Source organism: Nanorana parkeri, unplaced genomic scaffold (genome assembly GCF_000935625.1).
Source record: "Nanorana parkeri isolate BGI_ZX_2015 unplaced genomic scaffold, ASM93562v1 scaffold576, whole genome shotgun sequence".
In the NCBI taxonomy this organism is placed as follows: Eukaryota; Metazoa; Chordata; class Amphibia; order Anura; family Dicroglossidae; genus Nanorana; species Nanorana parkeri.
In genome coordinates this window covers 892121-909367 of record NW_017306844.1, presented here as the reverse complement: position 1 = coordinate 909367, position 17247 = coordinate 892121, and the positions used below count along the sequence as shown (strand labels likewise).

The 17247-nt window shown below is 47.6% G+C and overlaps 1 protein-coding gene across 3 annotated transcripts in view; it reads left to right on the top strand.

Moving 5' to 3' along the window:
- SLC44A2 (solute carrier family 44 member 2) overlaps window positions 1-17247 on the top strand; it is an 80131-nt gene that overhangs the window by 11750 nt on the left and 51134 nt on the right. Inside the window, exon 1 of one of the 3 annotated variants that reach the window (XM_018562416.1) lies at window positions 4305-4377. The exons of the other annotated variants lie outside the window; for them this stretch is intronic. Coding sequence (XP_018417918.1) covers window positions 4344-4377 — 34 coding nt within the window. The 5' untranslated portion in view covers window positions 4305-4343. Of the gene's footprint in view, window positions 1-4304; window positions 4378-17247 lie in introns of those variants that run through there. 3 annotated transcript variants of the gene reach the window in all.

Below are 17247 nucleotides of genomic sequence, written 5' to 3'. Positions count from 1 at the left end.
ATTATTCCCCCCCCCCCCCCCCCTCCAAAAAAAAATAATCAACAAAGTCCACTGAATAAAATGATATCATGCTTGTGTGACTTTTGTGTAACGTAGTGGAATGGTAAACCTCACGGCCCGTTCACACCATCCTCGCACTGGATCGCATTTCAGCTGGCTCACAATGTTGTAGGGTGGGAGGCTGGAACGCACTGGATCGCATTGCGGCTGGCTCACAATGTTGTAGTGTGAGAGGCTGGAACGCACTGGATCGCATTGTGGCCGGCCCACTATGTTGTGGGGTGGGAGGCTGGAACGCATTGGATCGTATTACAGCTGGCTCACTATGTTGTGGGTGGGAGGCTGGAACGCATTGGATCGTATTACAGCTGGCTCACTATGTTGTGGGTGGGAGGCTGGAACGCACTGGATTGCATTGTGGCCGGCTCACTATGTTGTGCAATGGAGGCTGGAACGCACTGGATCGTATTACGGCTGGCTCACTATGTTGTGGGGTGGGAGGCTGGAATGCACTGGATCGCATTGTGGCCGGCTCACTATGTTGTGGGGTGGGAGGCTGGAACGCACTGGATCGTATTACGGCTGGCTCACTATGTTGTGGGGTGGGAGGCTGGAATGCACTGGATCGCATTGTGGCCGGCTCACTATGTTGTGGGGTGGGAGGCTGGAACGCACTGGATCGTATTACGGCTGGCTCACTATGTTCTGGGGTGGGAGGCTGGAACGCACTGGATTGCATTGCGTCCGGTTCACTGTGTTGTGGGGCGGGAAGGGGTGTGGCGGTCCATTGAAGTGAACGCCCTCCGGATGAAATGCGATTGGCCGCACAGGAACACAAGGCACATCGGTGCCTGCGGTCCGGTCAGAAAAAATGCTGCATGCAAGAACGAGGCCTCAAAGTGCACTTTAGGAGAGCTTTAGTCCCCTGTTCACGCCTAGGAGTTCCATGGATGCGCACCAAATGCGGGAAAAAAACACGCTTCAAAAACGTGCAACGCGATTGCGGTGCCATTACTTGTTAATGGCAGCACAAACACGTCTGAAAAAATGTACATCAATGCGCGGAGGACATGTGGCCGGGTATAGCGCAGGAGGAGGGGTACATTCTCGTCCCTCCCTCACTTTCCTGCTCTGCCAGGCTGCTGCTCAGATCAAGGGTCGGGTATGGGGTCAAGGGTCTGCAAGGGCTCATTTTTATTCTGCCCAGAGTTCTTTTTTTTTTTTTGGATAGAGTTAGGGAGGGCTATAATCCCTGTCAGCTTCTTTTTGCCATCTTTGTCCGATAGGGGAAATTTCCCTTCATTTCCTGCCTGAAAGCCACAACAGGGAGTGAGAGGAAATCCCTCCAAAGTGAATGAAACCACTGCTGGACACCAGAACTAGTCCCCCCCAGTGGAAGATTTCCCATCTATTCCTGTTCCGGTGACAACCCAAAATGTGGGACTTTCTTTCACTTCCACTGATAAAGCACCAGGCCAAATAGAGAGGGTGAATCTTCCTAACGGGGACACAGACAGCAATAACAACCTGACAGGGGTTCTAATCTAAACTAAAAAAAAGTTTTGGCTTCAGTTGCATTTACACAATCATTTTGTGGGCCATATGGACTATTTGGTATGAGAGCTGCTATAAGACGTGAGATTAGCTTGTTGGAGGGCCACATCAGGCTGGGTATGTGGAGCTCATACTGCCACTTCCAGGGTCCCCAAATGATCTGGATATCTGAGGTGCCACCTTTTCTTCAAGGGAAACCCAAACACACTAGTCAGCCAGGAGAGGGAGTAAGGAGACCAGCTATATTGGACTACAAATCCCAGCAATACATTATACAGCAATACAAAATAATGTGAAGCTACATACTCTGTGTTGTTCCTGGGTGGCGTCCTGATGTCCCAGGATCTCGGGGCCTGTGCGGGCTCTCAGGTGGGCTGTGCAGACTCTCAGGTGGCTGTGTGGGGTCTCAGGTGGGCTGTGCAGACTTTCAGGTGGCTGTGTGGGGTCTCAGGTGGGCTGTGCAGACTCTCAGGTGGCTGTGTTTTGGGTCTCAGGTGGGCTGTGCAGACTTTCAGGTGGCTGTGTGGGTTCTCAGGTGGGCTGTGCAGACTCTCAGGTGGCTGTGTGGGGTCTCAGGTGGGCTTAGCGGGATCTCAGATGGCTATGTGAACTCTCAGGTGGGCTAAGTGTGTTTTCAGGTGGCTGCGTGGGGTCTTAGGTGGGCTATGTGCACTCTCAGGTAGGCTAAGCGGGCTCTCAGGTGGCTGCATGGGGTCTCATGTGGGCTATGTGCACTCTCAGGTAGGCTAAGCGGGCTCTCAGGTGGGCTTTGCGGACTCTCAGGTGGCGGTGTGGGGTCTCAGGTGGGCTAAGCAGGATCTCAGATGGCTATGTGCACTCTCAGGTAGGCTATGCAGGCTCTCAGGTGGGCTATGTGGACCCTCAGGTGGTTGTGTGCGGTCTCAGGTGGGCTATGCAAGCTCTCAGCTGGCTATGTGGGCTATGCAGGCTTTGCTAGGTGGGCTGTGCGATGTCCCACCAGGGGTCCGGAGGCAGGCAGCGTGACAGAGGAGGAGATGTGCAGGCCCGCCTGCACTTGCTGGGGACCTTGGCAGCTGCATCAGTCAAAAAATGTAAAGTGCTGTAGCTCGCAGTATACTGAGCTTAGGGTGACGGGAGGACGCTAGTTTGTGTCCTCCCGTTACCCGGAGAACTATGGGGAAAAGCCCTGACCCCATAGTTCTCCTTTAATATCAAACCCCCAAATTTAGTGAAAAATGCACTTAAGTTAACTTTAGTGCCCCAAAACACTATAAAAAAACATTATGTTTGGTAAAATATAAAAGATGACATTACAACGAGTAAATAGATACCCAACATGCCCAGGTTAAAAAGTGTGTGCATCCGTAAAACTGCAACAGAATTCAGTACCCCACAAAGTCCATACACCACGCTTTAAAAGCCCCAACAGGTCTTTTTTTTTTTTTACTTTACTTTAATTGCTATGACATAGGGGGGCTTACAAGCTTTCACAATGCTTTCCAATGGGATTTCTGGGGCTCTGTTCACACAAGTGCAGTCCATTCCGATGCAGTCAGAAAAAATACTGCTGGCCTGCACCTGATCGCAATGGAATACATCAAAAACGCAGGAAAAAGCATCAGAACGGAACGCATCCAAAATGAAAAAAAAAAAGCAGAACAGGAAGAAGGAAGTGACATCATGGTCTAATTTGCATTTTGAGGTTAAAAAAACAAAAACGCATCAGATCTCGTCAAAATGCATTGCACTGTAGCTGCACAGACGCACGCAGTTCTGGTGTAAACTAACCCTAAAAGCGGCAGGAAAAACAGTCAATAAATATGTGGAGCTCACAGCTCAGGGTCGGTGCACACCTAGGCGATCTGTGACTGCGCGGCAATCGTGCACAGAGTCACCCATCACAGACGATCGCGCTGTGGGTGCCCTTATTTTCTAATGGCACCCCAGTCGCACCGTGCGGATTGCGCGGTTTCCTGTGCATCCGAAAACAGCCGCTCGTCCTGTATTGTAAAAAAAAGGTACATGTACCTTTTTTTTCTGCGATTGTCACGCAGAAGTAATCCCACTGAAATCAATGGGGCTGCGCGGCAATTGCTGTCTGCAATTGTGCAGGGCCGTTCAATCCGGGACCGCGCGATCCCAGATTCCTCAGGTCTGCACCGGGCCTCAAACTTCTGCATGAGCTTCTTTGAGGCAAACACGGAAAGCCGCGCATAGAGCATCAAGTGTGAACGGGGCTGTAGCATGGATGGTGGAATCCTCCCTGCCAGTCTATTGTATTCTGACACCAGCGTGGCCGTAGTTACAGTTCACCTGAGATTTGGCAGACCGGCTCCTACAACAAATGTCAACTTTTCAAACTGGGGGGTTAGGGCAGGGGGCTTGCTGTGGGGTCCCATGGGGGCCACAACTTTGGAAATTTGAACAACGTATATCCTGCTTTAGTTACTAACTTCTTTCGGGCCTCTTTCATAAAAAGGTGTTTTATTTTTGTGAAGTTCAGCAGTTAGGGCACTATTCCAGGGACAAATCATATGCCCCCAGGCATGGAGGGTGGTTGCCCTTTCCGCCAGCTCCTTGCACTGGGCAGCTGCACCTTTGTAGCCCCTTCATTCTCCTACACTCCCCATCCTTGCATGTGAGCAGGCTCCCTCCTCCCCCAGCCTGTGAATAACCTGACACCAGTTAGACCAGTTTGGGAGAGGAGTCATTGGGTGCCTGGGACCAGCTGACCTGGGTGGGGAGGGAGTGCAATAAGGGTGAGAGAGGGGAAGGGGCACAGGGGAGGAGGAGAGACTTTCAGCAGCATGGGGGATCAGGAGAATTACTATGGCAAGCACGGTAAGCCATAGCCTGAGATCTGCTCCTTGTTACTATTATATGTTGTGTACGCTGCTGCTTGTGTGCTTCATTTAGGCGTTGGCAGGGGATGGATCACCGCTCACATAGTAATAATACTGGTCATGCACACTCTAATGGTGCTCTATGGAAGATTTGCCATGCTAGATTAAGCTGGATTGCATGGCTCTCCTGCCATCAGGTCACCGCTCTGGGCTGCTCACACTGCGCTGGTGCCTAGCTATATATAGTCCGCATAGGACCGGTTGGGGGACACCTGGGCTGTCTGATGACCTGTCTATAGTTCCTGCATTCAGAGGACCTGCACTGCGCTCATTGCTTCTCTCTATACATTCAGGGCTTTCCCCTTCCCAGGGACTGTCCCTGTCCTGGCAGAGCGATGGGTTTGTAGTGCTGTCATCTGTATTGCCAAAACCCGCTGCGTGTTACTGATAGACTCAAGTGGCACATGCCTGGTTAACCCTTTCTATCACTATTACTGACAAGGAGGAAGAATCTGCCAAATTGGGGACTCCTACTGAACCTGATACCAGGTCTTCACCCTTCCTCTTCTAACCCCATCCCTTGCCTGGAGAAGGATCTGCCAAATTGGGGAATCCTACTGAACCTGATACAAACCTGATACAAAGTCGAAACCCATCCCTTCCCTGGGGAAGGATCTGCTGAACCTGATACAAGGTCTCATCCTCCCTATGGCCATACTAAAGATCCTTATGGATAGAATGTTTGCGCGAGATGACAATTTGTCTGGATCGGGCAAGGATTGTATGGATGTAAAGCTGCCCATACATGTTACATTCTCATTGTACAATCTCCTTTAGATCATCCAACAATTATACAGTGCAAGGACCTGCCGGATTGTATATAAAAGGACTGGCCTGATGTTACATGATGCGTTTTGTAAATCTACAGGAGGTTGTACAATCAGATTATAATGTGAAACGCGTCCCTTGCTGAGCCTCCTTGGCAAATCACAGTTTTCTCCTCCAGAGACTGGTTGGCTCCTGAGCACAGCCCTGTCCCTGTTCTATATGCAGAACTGTGCAATGTTATCTGATACAAATGGCCATGTTTGTGCATTGTTTGTAGGCCAGAGAGTGCATACACAACCGACTGCCATCTGTGGACACCCTACAGTTTATGTATACCCATGTAAAATGTTTTTTCTTTCCCGTCCATGTCTATTTGGGGAGATTTCTCTTCACTTCCTGTTGTGGGAAAGCAACAGGAAGTGTGAGGGGAATCTCCCAGTGCTGCTATTGTATTCTGACAGCCAGTGCCCTCCACTGTCGGAATGCTTGAACTGTGACTACAGCTGACTGGCTCTAGTGACTGTTGGGACCAAAAAGTTTTGGCTCGGCTTCTTTAATAAAATTGAATTCAGTAACAGACTTCTGTGGGACCAGCAGGGCCGCACACTGTAAGAATATTGTCCGATTCCAGCCATACACCAATATAATTTTGTAGGAAAGAATTTGTTTTCGGAAGGTTCACCGTATTTCTGGTGACGGGAGGACGCTAGTTTGTGTCCTCCCGTTACCCTAAGGAGAACTATGAGGAAAATCCTTAACCCCATAGTTCTCCTTTTTAATGGGGTAAATTTGACCATCAATTTCGACCACAGTAAGGAAAAAAATGGAAGGAGCGGGATGGAAATTTTTGCTCAAGTAAAAGTTCTAACAGTGAATGTGTGTGGTTTTTTTTTTTTTTCCGTTCTGGAAACTCCATTTATTCCCAAATTTGAATGTTAAAATCAAAACGAAGTTCCGAACGACATTCTTCGAGTCCCTGATGGCGTTCTCAAATGTTCTGACCAGATTGTTCCTATGATAATCTTCCAGTGTAGGGCCGGCCTGAGGGTTATGTAACCTGGGCATCATAATAACCCTTCTGGCCGGTGCGTTCTTCTACTCTCCAATCTGGATGTGATCACAGAGTACATAAGATTGGGTTGTGTGAGGATTGTGCCTCCCGTCACCTACTGTGTACATTGTGATAACCTCCTGCCAGATAATCCTCTATACTGGATCTCTGTGTGAACCTGCAGGGATATTGTAAGGAGCAGTTAACCCTTTGCAGCATGGAGGTAGCCCCACTGCAAGGGTTAAAACATTTTTTTGCCCAGAGTTCTGCTTTAAATAATGCTGGCGCATAGTTGAGATCCCAGTGGTCCCTGGTGCTCTGCTGGGACCGGTTCTTGTCCACCTCGGCCGCGTAATTGTTGGCAGCTTTCGGTGATAAGCCGGTGTTCTATCAAAAGTTCCAACTTGTCGAGATCTCCAACGACCTGACTTCCGGTTTAGTTAGAAGTAAGAGGTTTGGGCGAGAAGGCTCTACTGCATGTACGCCACTCGCGGCATTTCCCTATACATATACTACACAGCAATGAAGTATTATAATGAACTAGGGTCACACTAATCCAGCACCTCATTCATCTGAGTTGCCCCACTCAATATGGCCACCGCTTGCATGGGGCAACTCAGATTAATAACGTGCTGGATTAGTGTGATCCTAGTTCATTTTAATACTTTATTGCTGTGTATTATGTGTATAGGGAAATGCCGCGGGTGGCGCACGTGCAGTAGGGCCTTCTCGCCAAAACCTGTTCTAACTAAACTGGAAGTCAGGTCGTTGGAGATCTCGACAAGTTGGAACTTTCAATACAATACCAGGATTGGGAATAGCCTTATCTGTGCTGTGGAGGAGTCCCTTTCAGTTCAGGGATTGTTGCATATCTAGTGCTCCCCTTAATGCCCAGAGGTGACACATACTGCTACAACTGGAGACTTCCTGTCTGCATTGTCTTCTGGGGGCAGCATCAGCCTCGGACTGCAGTTTACCCAAGGCAGAGACCTAGTGCACTGGTCTTAAATGTATGTAACAAAAAGAGGTTTTTAGTTAGAAAGGTCATTAGCATGTTGATGAAAGGGGGGGTAGAAGGGAAGGGAAAGTATAAGAAAATTTAAATCTGCTTTAGGATCCATTTACACCAAAATTGGACCTAAAACGCAAGTCAACGGAGGGCCATTGATTGCAGTTACAACCTCTGTTGACTTCTGTTTTTTTGGCAATCTTTATTTTAATGAACATGTTCTAAGTGGACAAACGTCTCTTATTTTTATTTTTTTTTTACTTCCAATTCATTGCAATGCCATCTGTTTTTGTCACTTTACGTTTTCGTTACGCTGAAAACAGGTAGAGCATGCACCGTTTTTTTTCAGCGCACTGTAGCGGAGCATTGTGAACTGGTCCCATGCACGCCATACATTTTTCAGGTTGGCCTCCCTTGAAAAACGAATGCGGTGTGAATTGGCCCTAAATATTTCAAAAGTTATTTTCAATCTTTTAACATTTGCAGATTTGATTACAATAATACCTGGGAACTCTGCCATGAAAGACTTATTTTTCAGGCACTTCCTGTTATGGGGTGACAACTCTCCCTCCAGCACCCTGAGTTGTCACCCCATCCCACACTCCCATAAGTTCAGGTTCACACTTGGGCGATCCGTGACCACGTGGCAATTGTGCATGAAACCGCACGTTCACGGGATCGCACACCACCGCTGATCGTGCTGGTGGTGCCATTTATTTCTAATGGCACCCCAGTCGCGCCAGTCAGATCACGCGGTTACCTGCCACGATTCCACCCGTGCAATCGCGGCTGGAAAAAAATGTTTGTGAGGATATGTCACCAGCACTCCAGAATGACAAACGAGTCAATTTTAGTGATTCTCCATTTTTTTTTGAGGTCAAGCGCTTTCGGGGCCACGCAGGGTCTCCATCAGGCTTAATTTGTTCACTTTAGGCCTGATGAAGGGGACTCTGCGCGGCCCCGAAAGCGCTTGACCCTACTTTGAGTGACCTCTTAAAAATGGAGATTCACTAAAATTGACTCGTTTGTCATTCTGGAGTGCTGGTGACATATCCTCACAACTATTTCTGCTTTAATGCAGCGCCATCTGCAGTCATTGCGAGCACCCACTTCTACCTATGGGAATTCCGCTAAGGTATGCTACAGGACCTTGGACAGTTGGAAAAAAAAATGTCTCACGAAAAAAGGTACAGTGGTACCTCGGTTCACAAACTTAATTCGTTCCACGATTCTGGTCGCAAAGCAAATTGGTTGCGAACCAAACTGTGATCAAACCGCGATCTCGACTAGAAGCTACGACCACGTGTCAGAGCAGGGAAGGTGGCTGCGGTCGTGTTCGTCACCTGATGCGAACGGAAGCAAAATTTCGCCAAACTTCCTGTTCGCGAACCGATGTACCACTGTACATGTACCTTTTTCAGCGCTTCGCCATGCAAATATAACCCCATTGATAATCAATGGGGCCGCGCAGCAAACGCTGTGTACAGGCGCACGTGGTCCCGGGACCCGCGACCCAGGATCGCCCAAGTGTGCACCTGGCCTAAAGGAGACTGCAAGTGGCCATAATAACACATATGTGCAGGTCACCATTGTCGCTTTCAGGAAGCTGAACCAAAACAATGAGTGACTGATGCTGGAGCGTGTGCATGTAGACAGGAAGTGACTGAAGGAGGTCAGCAGCATCGTGGTGCAAAAAAGGAGAAAACCGAGTTCTCTAACAAAACAAACATGGCAGCTTTTTGGTACCACGGGGCTTCCACAGTGTAGATCTTCTTAAATCCAACCAGCAATTCTTTCTAGTTGATGGTTTCAATTGTTCATTGTCAGCTGTGGAAAGTTCTACAGAAGCGATGTGATCATGGAACACAACAGCCCAGTATTTGTCTCTTGGAAAGAAGGTCAAGAACGGGATGACAGCAGATGCTGAGAGTGAATGGTGGGATCGATCTACAGAGAAAACACTTGGAGGATGTTAGTATTCGGCTAGAACAGGGGTAGCCAAACTCACACCCTCCAGCTGTGGTGGAACTACAAATCCCACGAGGCATTGCAATATTCTCACAGCCACAGACATGACTCCTGAAGAGAGAAGCATCATGGTAATTATAGTTTCACCTCAGCTGGAGGGCCAGAGTTTGGCTACCCCTGGGCTAGAAGGTCAGTCAGCCCTGATTACGGCTCCATTTGTATAAAGTAGAACTCCGCTAAGGATTGTTTCCATCCAAACTGAAAGGCAGTGACAAGTCAGAACCACCCTTTCTGTTGGAGGAGGGGGCTCCCATGTCTATTTATAGGGTCCCCGTGGCTTTGTGCTCGGCATGTCCTAACTGAGCAAATCTGAATCGGGAACATCAACTCCCAATAGGAGATTTCCTTCCTGTTATTATTCGTCATGATGGTGCATTGCTGGGGGTGATCATAGAGATGGCTTCTTCAGTTGACTCCTAGTTCCTTAAAGAAGAACCCCGGGCAACATTTTTCTTAACCCTTGCAGTGGGGCTACCCTGGCACTGCAAGGGTTGACTGCTGTTTTGGTCTAGGGAGGAAAATAACAAAGGTTACTCATCATCCGGCAGGCTCTTAGACAGGTCCTTCCAGCCTCACTCCCACCTCCACTGCAGTGGTCTAAGGTCCCGGAGTCGTCATGTTCTATACACAGTGTATAGGATGTGAGGACACTGAGGGACATTGCATTGCTGCAGTGTGGTAGCAGATGGGCAGGAGGGAACACTGTCGCAGCCAGCCATCTCAAAGGATTGGGTAAGCGTAACTTTACCCCCCCCAATAAATAGTACATACTCCTCTTTCCTTTGCTCTCCTGCCACTCTGTTCAGCCGCTGGGAGTGAAGAAAGACAGCCCTGTGTAAGCTTTGAGCTGCACTGGTCTAGAGCTCACACAGGGCTGAGGACCGAACCCATGTGATGCCAGGTACCAGCACTGTCACCTGCCAGGAAAGGAAGTGAGTCACATGCTCCTCCATACCTGGAAGTACTGGACATTTTCTTCATCCCCGGGGGATGAATGGCACAGCTTGGGAGTGAAGGAAAGGTGAATATGTGGGCATTAAGGACCCAATAACAACAATGCATTCATGTTGCAGCTTGCCCATTCACACCATAACCATACAGTGAATGCATAAAAAACAGCAAATGTGTTTGTGTGCATTTGCATTGCGAAACAACGCAGTTTTTAAAAACGCACAGCGACGCAATGGTGTGATCTACGCACATTGGAATTCATTGATTTGTTTTTGTTTTAGTGTTTTTGTTTGGCATGCATTAACGCATCCAAATGCATTGGTTGTGAATGGGCCCTTAAAGTGTATTTCCACTTTTGCAGTCCATATTGAGACCCCCCCCTCTATATGTTTGTTACATGTTCCCATTCACACAGCATAACGGTAAATATTTAAAAACCTATTTCTTACCTTTTTTGTAGATGTGTCTGTGGAACCGGAGCCTTTGGAGCTTCTCTGTACAATTTCCAAGTGCCCGGAAACTCTGTCTGCCCCCCATAGTAAGACCGGGGACAGACTGAGCTTCCCCTCATTAACATGCAATGCTTCTAGATCTTTAACCCTTTGTTAGGACAGACAGTGCTCAAATCTAGTATACTAGTGATGATTAGATCTGCCAGCACAGCTCAGGCAGGGTTAATCAAGATAAAGATTACCAACCCCGCCCCCCTTTTACAATCCAAATTGAAATTTAGTAAAGCGAACAACTTTTCTTTGAGAATTGAGCATGTTCTGTGCGATCAGCAATTTTTCTTTTTAAATGAAGCTCTGTGAATGAGAAACATGTAACAAATATAAAATAGGTGTTATCCCGATTTAGCTGCAGAAGTGGAAATGCACTTTAAAGGAGAACTTTGGGGTCAGGGCTTTTCCCCATAGTTCTCCTAAGGGTAATGGGAGGACACAAGCTAGCGTTCTCTCGTCACCCTAAGCTCAGTATATCGTGAGCTACAGCTCGCGGTATACTGAAAGCTGCAGCCGGGATGGATCCCGACAACCCTGTCGAGATCCGCCTAGCTGCGTGATTGACAGCTGGCTCTGCCTATCTAGAGGCAGAGCCAGCTGTACCCGCCCCTTCCCCGTCCGTTCCGCCAGTCAGCGCTGGAGGAGCGGGGAGGGGGGGGGGATCCCTGCAGGGAGATGTGCGTGACCGTCGCGGCTCTCTGCAGGGATAGATCGAGAAGTGACGGTACGTGTTCGCTCACTTCGCGATCTACTGAGCCTCCCTGTGATAGTTTCATTGTCACAGGTCGGCTAGAACTATGAGGCTGAGTGATTTCCCATCGCCTCATAGTTCTACTTTAAGGTTTCCCTTTAAAACTCACACCAAACTGCAGATGTGAACCGGCCACACAGGAATGAATGGAATTTCTCCTTGCAATCCATCTTAACCCAGCGAAATTCTGCAGGAAAACTGACAAGTGTGAGTAGCTCCTAAAGTGAACCTGTTTTACTGCCCGGTATGGGCAAACTAGAGATTGCTGGAGAGCCTCTTCACATGTTTGTGTTTGCAGCGATGCATGGTGAAACACGTGTTGTAATGCACAGAACTGTGTGCAGTGCCGTTACTTTTGAACTCGCTTAGCCAATAGAACACGCATGCAACACTGCAATGCACAGAAAAATATGATGTAAGTACTTTCGCTGCCACTGGAGTCCTTCAACCGCGTCTACTTCCTACCATCCTGATGGCTTCTTAAAGCTGAAAACCGTTTTGATTTGCAAAACTCTGATTTTCAGGGGAAAATAATTGCTCAATTTTTATATATTTTTATTTTGGAGGTTGCTGTAGCTCTCTGTTCACAGGCACTGCAGAACTGCTTCCCCCTAAAGTACATTTTGATTGCTTGATAATCATTATGGCATTTTGACCTAACTAGATGTACACCTTAAAGGGTTATTAAACCCTTGCATGTTTTTGCATATATATACAGCTAGCATGCAGTAAATATATATGCAAAACGATAAAAAAAACTTTTTCAAAGGGTTAATACTTACCTGCGTCTCTGCCGCGCGCTCCTGTCCGAACATCTGAAAAATTCTCAGGTGGCCGCAGAGGATCTTGGGGTGCGCGCAGTTCAGATGTTCAGCCGGGAGACGAGGATGGACACAAGGTAAGTATATAGAGTAGCGTGCACCCGCACAGACTCCGTGGGACATCAGAGGAGTCAGCGCTGGATCGGAGACCCGCACCAGTGCTGGAGGGACAGCTGAAAACTCCTGGAAAGAAGATGATCGGATTAAGAGTCATGATTTAAGGTAACTCCTTACCACAGCACTGTGGGGGAAGGGGGGGAAATTTTGGCCTTAATGTCACTTTAAATCACGTTGTCTGCATTGCCCAAATTATCCACGTAAATTACACAACCTAGCCAAAAACAAAGTCACCCCTAAGCAAGTAAGAGCTATAGGGGTTCAGTTGGTCATGTCTAGATTCAGCAACATTGTGCCAAATAAACAAGGTCAGCTGCCGACCTGAATATACTGAGTGGCCAGGTTTATCTATCAATGGATTTTTTCTTCCCTGATGGCACATTGGGTATACTCCCAAGATGGCAATGCCAGGATTCATCGGGCTCGGATTGTGAGAGAGTGGTTCATGGAGTATGATACATCATTGTCACACCTGGATTGGCCACCACAGAGTACACACCTTAACCCCATTGAGAATCTTTGGGATGTGCTGGAGAAAACTTTACGCAGTGCTCCTACTCTCCCATCATCACTACAAGATCTTGGTGAAAAATTGTGATATTACATAAGCTTATTGATACAATGCCACGGCGAATGAGTGCTGTAATTACAGCTATAGGTGGGCCACCAAAATCTTAGTGTGTGTGACTTTTGGCTAGACAGTGTATATTGAAAGTTAGGAGAAAATGTATACCCACACGTGGTAGTGACGGGCCTCTTCTGATCTTCCATGTAGAATGTAAATATGACATGTACTCTTCTGTACAGGTGTAATTATCCTAATAATAGCTCAATAGCTGTTTGTATAGCAGGTTGGCCCTTTCTCATGAGTTGGCTCACTCCGTGGCGACATGGTGTCTCAGAAATTCAGTTTTTTTTCTTCTGCACCTTTTTAAAAGGCAACACCAGCCGATCGTCTGAATGCAGCTGAAAACCATATAGTGAGGGCCCTATTCAGACTGTTGGGTTGTGATAATGTGCCGTATTTTCTTCATTACCATAAGGCAGCCTATTCATTTTTAAGGGGACTAATAACACACCTGTAGTACCAATACAAAGGAACACGTGTGGCTCTTGTAATCTATCCACCCAATGCATACATAACAAGGTGGGTGAGGCCATATTTGTAGCTCAACACGCTGTGCTTCTGCCCCACTTCCTACTTGCCCTTTGGGCTGCTGGGGAACATAGTTACACTAATGATACCAATCCTGAGCTCTCTGTGTTCATTAAGCATATCTATCTATCTTGCCTGCTTTGTAGTTATCTGGTATAAGGCAAAATACCTGTATTGGAAGACTCAAATGAAGGCTGTTATGGTGAAATTAAGGCCATACTAATTCTGGCAAACCATTTTCATTTGGTGATGCAAACTTGCTTTAGCACTCTTCCTATAGTACTATTTTTCAGATTAGGAATTTGTTCCACCTCTGGCAGAAAGATAGGCCAAGCCCCCCCAAAAATACCTACATGCAAAGCCTCAGATGGATGTGATATATCACTCAAGGTCCCCACACACCTTACGATAATCGCGGGAAATCCCGCGATCGTACGATTATCGTAAGGTGTGTGGAAGCCGTGCGACCTCTACTACTGTAAGGTTGCACGACTTTAACCTTACGAACATGTTTGAAAACCCGCCGAGCACCGTACGATGTTCGGCGGGTTTGTAGCATGTTCGTAAGATAAAAGCCGGACGGGCCGGTGTGCCCAAGCGCACACTGCCCGTTCGGCATTGCGGTCATCGGAAGCCCGCCCCTCAGGTGGCGTGGCTTTTGATCATCGCAAGTACGCAAGATGGCAGATCGTACGTTTTTTTTAAGTACCTTACAACCATCGCAAGACGAAAGTATTGCGATGGTTGTAAGGTGTGTGCCCAGCCTTAGTCACCATTGTATGACTTGCGTGTATAAGGGACACCTGCATGAGTTCCCCCTTCTCCTTTTTGAGATGTGTTCTCTGCTTCTGTTGGCCCACTCGGCCTTGAAGTGCCTTGAAGTTGCTCTATTTCTAATGTCTTATCCGGTTCTTCAACTCTCTTCAACTCTCTCTCTTGGCTCCCTTTTGTAGTGTAGACTGAACCCTAGAAGCAGTTGTAAACCTACTGCCCTGTCCTGCTCGTGTATAATGGAGTCTGTGGGACCTGGGCACTTTTGGTATAAACCTATAGGTGATATTTGTTGGCTTCGGCTTCTTTGAAGAGCAGCTTTGTCCCTCTTTTGTATGGTGGCTGGGTGTGTCACTGTGGCTCTGGTAAGGAAATGTCAGGAATTGTGTACTTGGAGTAAAGATTGGGTGATGCCAAGTGATGAATCCCCCCAGCTATTAATAGGTCCTCTGCAGCTGGGCGCTGATTGTCATTCATATATTTGGCTGCAGCTAACACAATAAGGGAAAGTCTAGTGTATTTAACTGAACGTGTATTTTGAGTTAGTATCATGGCGTTTACCTGAATATGTATGTAGGCCCAATCACTAAACTCTCATAGAAGCTTGATCATTTCTAAATGTTTTTAATTTTTGGGTCTCATTCACATGGGGTGTATTACTCTGTACAGCGTGAAGGGCCAGTTTTCGATGCACCTGGAGCTGCGGGAAGAAGTGTGCCGGTGTTCTGTCGAAAGCTACAACTCCTCCAGATCTCCAACTGCCTGACTTCCGGTTTAGTTAGAACTAAGAGGTTTGGCCGAGAAGGCTCTACTGCACGTGCGCCACCCCCTGCATTTCCCTATACACATACTACACAGCAATAAAGTAATAAAATGAACTAGGGTCAGACTAATCCAGCACGTTATTCATCTGAGTTGCCTCAATAGGGCTGCAAGCGGCTGCCATATTGAGCGGGGCAACTCAAATTAATAACATGCTGGATTAGTGTGATCCTAGTTAATTTTAATACTTTATTGCTGTGTAGTATGTGTATAGGGAAATGCAGCGGTGGCGCACGTGCAGTAGAGCCTTCTCGCCCAAACCTCTTAAGCCCCGTTCACATTGAGCGATTTATCACGCGGTAATTCCCGCTATATCGCGGCAAATTACCGTGCGATATCGCGCTCCAATGCATTTCAATGGGGCAAAGGGTCCTGCTATCGCGGGTCGTGTGTCGCTACAGCAGGACCCTTTTTGGAGCGGATTTAGCCGCTATTCAAGCTTGCTCAATGCAAGCTTGAACGCGATATCGCGCGGCAAATCTCGCGATATCGCGCAATATGCATATCGCGCAGTGGGAACGGGGCCTTAGTTCTAACTAAACCGGAAGTCAGGCAATTGGAGATCTCGAGGAGTAGGAGCTTTCGACAGAACACCGGCATCTCGTTTAACTCTGGTGTTGCAGGAGCTGTGCACCCTCGCGTTGCTTTCCACAGCTCCGAGGTCTGTACAGTGTACAGACCAGGATCCATCATTGGCGTCTGAGGACGTACGAACATCTATGTCAAAACTCAGAGCTACAGAGCTTTCCAGTAGTCATGTGTTCATTTTTCTACAAAGGTTTTTCATGTATTACATATGTATGTGATGCAACAAAAAAACTGGGAGCAATGGTCCTGTGGTATATGATGCCCTTAGGGTTGGAATTTCTCAGAATTACCATTACATGGCCAGTTTTTTTTTTTTACCCTTTCCTGAAGATGGGGCCGAGAAGCACATTAGTGACTTGATGCAGCTCCATAAATGAAAATTGTATAGTATGAAGTCTTTGAGAATGTCTACAGTTCTACCACCTAAGAAGGGAAAGAAAAAGTTCAAATGAAATGGCCATTTTCCAGTTATCAGTGATTAGTTGGTGACCCAATGAACCTGAACCATTACCTTGTTGTGTGAAATACATTGCAGGTGAAAGTGCTGTGCTAGGTAGGGAGCGGACAGGCTTGTGCGGTTCGTAGGTGTGGCTGGTGCTCGAGAATGTTCATGTCGGAGTTCCTGTGTCTCGTAGTGTCTCAGGATCCTAACAAACCAAGTCATCAGGGAGTCACAGACCGTGGTTACAGCATGAATCATTAGATGATAATTTAACACCCCGGGATGGTTTACATGAAGAGCATGGATGTATGTATGTATCCTGTGACTGTCATGTGATGGTGCAGGTCTTGAAAAGAATATCTGTATTAGTCTAGAACAGGGGTAGCCAAACTCCGGCCCTCCAGATGTGGTGAAACTACAAATCCCATGATACATCTCTCTCCGGGAGTCAAGGCTGTGTGAATCTTGCGATGTCTCATGGGATTTGTAGTTCCACCACAGCTGGAGGGCGGGAGTTTGGCTACCCCTGGTCTAGAACAGTGCTTCTTAAAGTGTGGGTCGCGACCCCATATGGGGTCCCACAAGTGAACAGGGGGGTCGCGATCTGAGTCCCCGGCCAAGACCGCCATCAGGGGGGTACAGCCGGTACTTGTGTGAGGGGCCGGGGAGGCCTGGGCTCCAAGCAAGATTTTTTTTTTCTTTTCGTTTAATGTGTAGTGTAGTTTTTAAGGTCACATACCCCCCACCTCTGTGCACTTGGGTTGCCACCTTTTCTTCGAACGAAACCCGTACAGACAATTTTGGGGGAAAATTAGTCGTGGCTTATTCATATCTAAATAGCGCCGCCCCATTCATATGCAAATATTACAGGTGAGACTATTTTCAGTGGGGGGCCAGTAGCCCCTATCTTAATTTTGGTTGCCCCTGTCTGCCTAACCACTTGTGTCCGGGTTTCAGCTGCCATGAAACCCGAACAGAGCATTCAAAACCCGAACTGTTCGGGTGAATCCTGGACAGGTGGCAACCCTAG